Source organism: Sceloporus occidentalis, unplaced genomic scaffold, assembly GCF_023333645.1.
Source record: "Sceloporus occidentalis isolate IW3139 unplaced genomic scaffold, rSceOcc1.0.p SCAF_87, whole genome shotgun sequence".
Classification (NCBI taxonomy): Eukaryota; Metazoa; Chordata; class Lepidosauria; order Squamata; family Phrynosomatidae; genus Sceloporus; species Sceloporus occidentalis.
The window spans coordinates 2,427,707-2,435,134 of NW_028317067.1; the positions used below are offsets into that span (position 1 = coordinate 2,427,707).

The 7,428-nt window shown below is 40.9% G+C and overlaps 1 protein-coding gene across 1 annotated transcript; it reads left to right on the forward strand.

The window, feature by feature from the left end:
* Positions 1 to 251: 251 nt before the first annotated feature.
* On the forward strand, positions 252 to 7,004 carry LOC149284911 (ficolin-2-like). Its single transcript, XM_089496053.1, has 7 exons — positions 252 to 318; positions 1,054 to 1,167; positions 2,154 to 2,208; positions 2,923 to 3,088; positions 3,632 to 3,761; positions 4,731 to 4,865; positions 6,754 to 7,004. The coding sequence occupies exons 1-7, from the start codon at positions 252 to 254 to the stop codon at positions 7,002 to 7,004; spliced, it is 918 nt and encodes a 305-aa protein (XP_089352179.1).
* Positions 7,005 to 7,428: the final 424 nt, after the last annotated feature.

Sequence of the window (7,428 nt, forward strand, 5' to 3'; positions counted from 1 at the left end):
ATAAATTTGGAATGACGAAATGAATCCAGCTTACTCCCAAGAACGTTCTGTGTCATGAGTTGACTCACGAGACCCTGAGAATCTGTACAGTGTATTGTGTCAGACCTGTGACATAATCAGACATGTGACATGTCTGTTCCAAAGGCAGGGTGGAGTTACTTAATCTTCTTATAAAATATCTTATCTCCTCTTAAAGAATCCTTAGTTGAAGCTATTGAGAGGCTCGTGACACCAATAATCAGACAGCATTCATGTGGAGATCCACGGTGGTATTCTGGCTCCTCACCACACTTGGTAAAGCTGAAGATTCATGTCCGGGTAAGTCATGGGTAACTCAACAAGTAAATGGTAACTATCTCACTCTATTGACTGTTCTTTGTTAGTGCATGTTATTTATTTAATACGGTCTTTGTTTTTCTCTAAACAAGAATAAGAGAAACTAGAAGGAAAATATAATGGCTGAGCTGTCACATAAAGAGTTAAAGGCTATTGCCAAAAGGTTCTATATTGGTATTCTTCAAAACACCGATTAAGGGTAACTCGTACCACTTGAGTCACGAATCAGACACTTGGTATGTCCAACTCTTTATAAAAGTCTATATCATGGCTCGATTGAGTTTATTCGAGGCTTTTCATGTACTGGAAACATCAGTGGAGTGGGATCCCTGAAGATGTTGCCTTTTTGGCTCTCACTTGACTTTAGTGGCTCTCCTAAAGCTGGAGGAGGACCAGGAAAATCCAGTCCTTCCTTGGTGTTTCGGCCAGGGAGGGAAGGGGCTACAGAGAAGTAGCCTTCTATGTTTCTCTATCTGTTTTGGAAGCGTGGCACCCCAAAGAGCGAGACCGAGTGATCCTCTGCGGCTTTAGAAAGCAGTCACCTTCGCGTCTTCGCTTGATGACGTAAAGCACAGTATCATGGGCTTCAAAAGCGTCTGTATATAGCTAATACTAGCAATCTGAGAGATTTGGTGTTTGATTAGAGATCCAGGAATTAATGGATGTAGTATTCAGTGAACATCTCATTTCCGCTTTCTTATTCCATGTTCTTAATAGAAGTCAAAGTTGTTGGAGTTGGAGACTCCGACAGGCTGACCATACTCAGAGGGTGTCCAGGAATTCAAGGACCTTCAGGACACAAGGGGGATGTTGGACCACCCGGAGAGAAAGGTGAATGTGGCCTCCATTGCCCCCTAAGAAGAAATGCAGTGTTTTAATCTAGTGTCCTAATATTCCAACGATTTACAGTAATATGAAATAACTCAGAATAATGTGTCTCGGCATATAGAAAGTTTCATTCCCCCGTGCAAGTAAACAATATTTGTACTAAAAATAGTTTAAAAAATTCAAAAGCCACAAGGAAAATAATAAAATGATATAAAGCATATCTGTTTCATACTAGTATTGTTTGTTCTGTATAATTCAGACGCTTTTGTTTTTAATACAGTTCAAAGATTATATTGAAGACGGTAACACTATCAGCAAACTATACTTTCATTATATAACGTACTTGTCAATATACGTATTTTTCAGGGCAAGCAGGAGCCAAAGGGGTGGCTGGAGGGCAAGGTCCGAAAGGTAGGTGAAAAAAAAACACCATGCCTTCTCCTTATAAATTATCCTAACTGTTTAATCAACCCCAACGGGATTAGGATTGGGCATTCGGTTGAAAAGGGAGAATCTGGGGAAAAGGGAATACATGGACAAAAGGGTTCTTAAGAATTCTTATCAAATTTATAGTATATTGCAAAATAAATTAAGAATTTACTATATTTGGGCCAGTTTCCACATTATCATGCATTCTCAATATATTTATTTGTATCAGACAACCACATTATAGTTTGACCCATACCGCATGTAAAGTTCATATGGCTTATATATAAGGTAATGTTGAATCCGTGTATCCAATCTACAAATGTATAAATCAGAACTGATAAATATCAGCGTCCTAATGGTGTCCATTCTGTCTGGACAATGCATGGAACTCCTGCTATGGAGTTATGTGTCTCCGTTTCAAAATAAATGTCATGTATATTTAAAATATATATTTTTAGACTTTGATAAAATTCTAGAACATGAATAAAAGGTTTATTTTAGTGTTAACAAATAAGAATACAATTTTTTTTAATTTTTGTTTTTATTTTTTTTACCAACAGGACAGAGAGGTGACACTGTCACCCCTGACTCTACGTATGGTGAGCGCAACGTTTGGTGTTGGAGGCAGTTGGTTTAATAAAATATAATTCGGTATTTGATAAAACAAATCTTTCATCAAATCGGAAATTTAAGACGTCAAACACCAGATAAACACTTATTTCTAGATCACTTATTGATCTACGGGTAGAATTAAAAACTCAAGTTAATCCATACAAAGATGGCAGACTGGACAATTTTAAATGACATAGAAGTGTATTACTTATAATGTCATAACACCCCAGTCATAATGGGACATGGGGTTGCTTGTGGTGCACAGGCTTTGGCGACATGTGCAGGATGGTCCCTTGGACTATTGCCCCGGTGATGGAAATCTGGTTGTAATAGTCACCATGCTAGTTGGGATCTCCAATGGCTTCAACAGGTGACTATATCATGATGGCTAATGAATTAATGTCTTAATGGTTCAGCCATATGGAAACACAAGGTCAGCTACCGTTTGTTGTTAATCAAAATAAATTAAATAGATTAGCTTTGTGTTCTGTGTACAATATACTGTATGTGTAAACTATATATGTTAAGATCTGTTGATGTGTCATGGCACAAGTGACTGTTGGCCACACCATAGCCAAATATCCATCCATTAGTGGAACCTAAACTGTAAATTCTAAAAGGTGTCTGGGTGGTTATTTTTAGGAGCGCCTCCATGGTATGATGGTCAGTCTAAGCCTCTTTATAGCATAGAGATGCCTTCAAAAATATTTTAACTAGCAATAAGGTCTTCTGTAGTTTCCCTTGTTCTGTCTCAGCTGCCAGGGACTGTAAGGAGCTTCTGGATCAGGGGATGGTTCTGAGTGACTGGTACACAATACACCCAGACGGCACAAACCCACTGAAGGTGCTGTGTGATATGCACACCGACGAAGGAGGCTGGCTAGTAAGTGTAAAATGTTGCATGAATAAAGAAACAAATTGTAGCTTTAAATTTCTGCAGAATTTCAAAAATCTTACAATGGATGTGACGCCAAACATCATCAAAGTTACCTGTGATGGTCGTTCTGATGATTAGCATGGACAATAGAACAGGGCACTTATATGGACCAAGCTCTGTGTGCCTTCTCTCGTCTTATTTCTACAAAAAATATTACCCTTGTATAACAGCCCGGACTCTGCATAGGTTTAATATTCATCTGTATTGTTTCACTTTCAGTTTAATTAACCTAGGCACTTCCAGGTGCGTTAAACACTTAAATCCCTGCATTCGCTGGGCTTTATGAAGGTTCAACCCAAGTTAAGTCTCTTCTGCAAGGAGTTCTCAGCTGGCTCAGAGTTTGATTCTCCATCATGCATCATTGTGTTAGAGATTTATAATGAATACTTTGTACATAATTAAATATTCTAAACACACTTAATAGAAGTTTTTCTCCTAATATAAATTGTGAAAATAAGAATACAGATTCATATTTCCTGTTTAATACAGGTTTTCCAGAGGCGCTGGGATGGCTCAGTGGATTTTTTCCGTGACTGGAAGTCTTACAAGACCGGCTTTGGTAGTCGGCTGAATGAGTTTTGGTTGGGGAACGATAATATTCACATGTTAACATCATCAGGTGATGCTCATGTTGGCTCTGTCTTCCTCTGATACATACAGGCATAGGCTGACCAGGGATTCAGTTACCCTTGTTACTGTGAATTGATGAATGTTGGCTGCCAAATTCCAGCTTTTGTAGCCACTATGGGCACATGAATCTAGAATAACATACAGTTAGCTCCAAGGCTGGATAAAGGAGCTTTGAGCCCCAGAGCAATGGTACAGGAATGTCCCCTTCTCTGGATTTCCTGCCTCTTGCATGCTTTCCCCCCCCCCCCCCCCCCCCGCTGAAAAGTTTTTTTTTTTTGTGTTTTTTTTTTCCCCCCTATGTTTTATCTTGCTTTTCTGCCTTGTACATTTTTCATCCTCTTTGTAACGTCTGATTTCCCTCCCGCACACATGTATACATACATGAAAATCTACAATGCATTAAATTACTGGGAACTCTGGGTTCGACATAGTGAAGTATGTTTTGGTTTCTTCTTTATTCATGCCTACACCCTGCTTACAGTCCGCACGCGCCATGCTCACTTCGCTTCTGTCCCCTTAAAGCTTGGGGCGTCCACTACGGCAGAAGAGAGAAAACACTTCAAGTTGCCTATCTTGGGAAGTTCCCCAGTTTGGCAGTCACCCATTTACTATTCAGCAGATCCTTGAGTTGAGGTTGATCGCGGCTTGAGCCTAAAACCATTATAAGCAGACTTATTCCCAGGTGTGATAATACCCCAACGATAACAAGAACAATCACGCTTATTGTGACTTGCACCTACCTTGGCCTCCTTCATAGGGGGGATCTGTTCTTCATGGTTTTGGAGAGTCGGTTTATAAACAGAGGGAGATGGTTTTTCATAAGGTTGGCTAGATTTGAAATAAGAGCAATATTTCTGAACCTGATATAATTTGTTAAATTCAATAGAATTATGCAAAATATTTATATGTATATGTTAGAAGTACATTCTCTTGGCTTTAACTTACTCTCTGTCCAAAGGCACATGGGAGCTGCGCGTTGATCTACAAGACTTTGAAAATGTAAAGCATTTTGCCAAATACGCTTCATTTAAAGTTCTTGGAGAGTCTGAGAAGTACAAGTTATTACTTGGAGCTTTTACAGAGGGCAATGCAGGTAAGCAAGTCTGTTACAGACAGTGGCATGAAAAAAATGCCAGGGACCCCTGCAAGACTTATATTGGGGGCCCCAAGCTCCTCCTACACACTGACATACTTATACACACTAACATACTAACACACAGACGCACACAGTAACACATTTACACACACAGTAATATGCTTACACATTCTAACACAATTACTTACACATATTTACATACTTGCACACTAACATAGTTACACACATACAGGCAGTAACACACACACAGACCCATACTTAAACACACACTAATATACCAACATACACACAGTGATATACCTACACATACATACTTAAACACACACACCCTTGATGCCCATGTCAGGAGGGCCGGGAAATGACACTAAATCTCAGTGCTCAGACTCGGTGTGCTGGGACTGGGAAAGCTTATCTCTCTGGCCCAACGGTACATGGTGTCAGGGTCCATCCAGGCTGCGGAGCTGCACATCTCGGTTTTTCCCTGCCTTGCCTCAGTTCCCATGTTTTGCTGTACTCCATTCCATATGCTCTGTTCTGTGCTTCTGGTTCCTGGATTCTAGTTCTGCTCTTTGCTTCAGCTCCTGTCTCCTTTATAAGGTGTCCCACCCATGTGTTCTGTTTGTCTCATACTATGGCCATGTGATGTGACGGAATCTCCAATTGTTATATCATGGTCCTAGGCTAGTCCTGTATCCATTTGTGTCTGTATTTTGTGTACCTTTGCCTCCTTTCCCTGAATCATCTCAGGATTTTAGTTCCTCTCTCCTCTCCCCATGTCCCAGTTAAGTTGTCCTATCCTTGCTTAAAGGAGAAGCGTCCAAGGATTCCAGCTCCTCACTCCATCCCCTGTTTTCCTTGCCTTGTTCCCTGTCCTTTGTTGTGCCCTGTATCATGTATGTCTTGTCTGGTTATGTTTCTTGCTCGGTCTCACTGTTCCTTGCTTGCTATATTTTTGTTGATACTCTGCTTAGCTTCCCTACTCCCAGCCTGCTGCATCCTGCACATGATTCCAGTGCTATGCCTCATGCCTGCTCCAGGGTGCCTGCAGGATACCTCCAAGCTCTGCTCTGTTCTGTCATCATCCGCTGCTATGTCAGGGTGCTGGTATGTGGCTGCACAACCCTAGACGCCCAACCGGTGAGTGCAGTCACCCTGCACCAGGCCCTGTCCCACTCCGCTACTGCACAATAACTTCTGAACACAATCTTTGGGCGCTCTAGGTTATTACCGTTGTCTGTATGGACCTGGTTCGTGACACATAGTGAGGAATGATTTGGTGGGGCTCTTCTGGTGTTGGTGGGGTCCTCTCTGGTTAGTGGCTACAGACTGAATTACAATGAGGCTTTTAGCCAAACCCAATAATTTAGTTGTATGATTGATAAGATAAAAACAAAAATTAGTATTCATTTTATTGAGGAGTTCTCAGCCATGATATGTGCTGGAAAAATGGTCATGGTTTAGTAAAAAAGTTATCTTTTCCATATTCTTGCCAGCAGCCCCTTCCTTCAGGAAGGGATAAATGCCCTGTAGTTCACACTTGCTTACCAAATTTAGATATCCGGTGATTCCTGCATTACCCACTACAAATTATTTTGCTAACTTTTTTTCATGGGATACACCATCGTTCACTGGCAGAAACCTATCTAGAACTACATTCTTGGACCAGGGTACAATGTCATACCTTGGAGTCCACTAGGTTTTGCCCAGGACTGGCCATCTTAAACACCGGAAGCTGCTGTGTGTGCTGCCAGTGGATGGATTTGCCAGGCTGAGCATATCTAGCTGTTGGCGGCGCCAAGACAACTTTGCCACTACCATGGGATAGCATGACGCAGGATATAATATCAATACATTTTTTATTGATGGTTCCTTCTTCCTTTGTCAGGAGATTCTCTAACAATTCACAACGACATGTTCTTCTCCACCAAAGACCAAGACAATGATATTTATCCATCAAACTGTGCTGAGCTATTCAAGGGAGCCTGGTGGTATGAAAAATGTCACTCTTCGAACTTGAATGGTCAGTATTTATCTGGGCAGCATAGCTCCAATGCTGACAGCATCAACTGGTATCACGGCAAGGGCTATAAGTACTCATACAAAATCTCTGAAATGAAGATACGACCTGTGCAATAATGAGATTTTTTTTCAGGTAGTATTACAATATAAACAAAAGAAAACGCAAAAAGGTATTTATCTGTGACCATTCTATGGAAATCTTTATCCAGAATAATACATATTTTAAATACATGTAAACAGAATATTTTCTTAATAAATAAAGGAATGAAAGCATACATGGTATAATTTCTTTATCACTTGATTTCAGGCCAGAAATGAGTAGAATTTGTATTTGCCAGGACCTGTTTTTATTAACCCCTTAACGTCCATTGCCGGGTCAGGCACGTCATGCAAAACGGTCACTTAACGACCTATGACGTGCCTGACACGTCATCAGACTTAAACAAGCTTAGAAAGTGATCAATGATGTCGAGGCATTCAGCAACACCGAGATCGGCATGATGGGCCATGTCTGGCCCCTCCCCGGGGCGTCAACAGCCGC

Coding starts and splice junctions, on each gene's coding strand:
- LOC149284911 (XM_089496053.1), top strand. CDS start 252: ATGTGGAGATCCACGGTGGTATTCTGGCTCCTCACCACACTTGGTAAA. Junction 1,168..2,153: donor TGGACCACCCGGAGAGAAAG/GTGAATGTGGCC, acceptor TTTTACCAACAG/GACAGAGAGGTGACACTGTC. Junction 4,866..6,753: donor TTTTACAGAGGGCAATGCAG/GTAAGCAAGTCT, acceptor TTCCTTTGTCAG/GAGATTCTCTAACAATTCAC.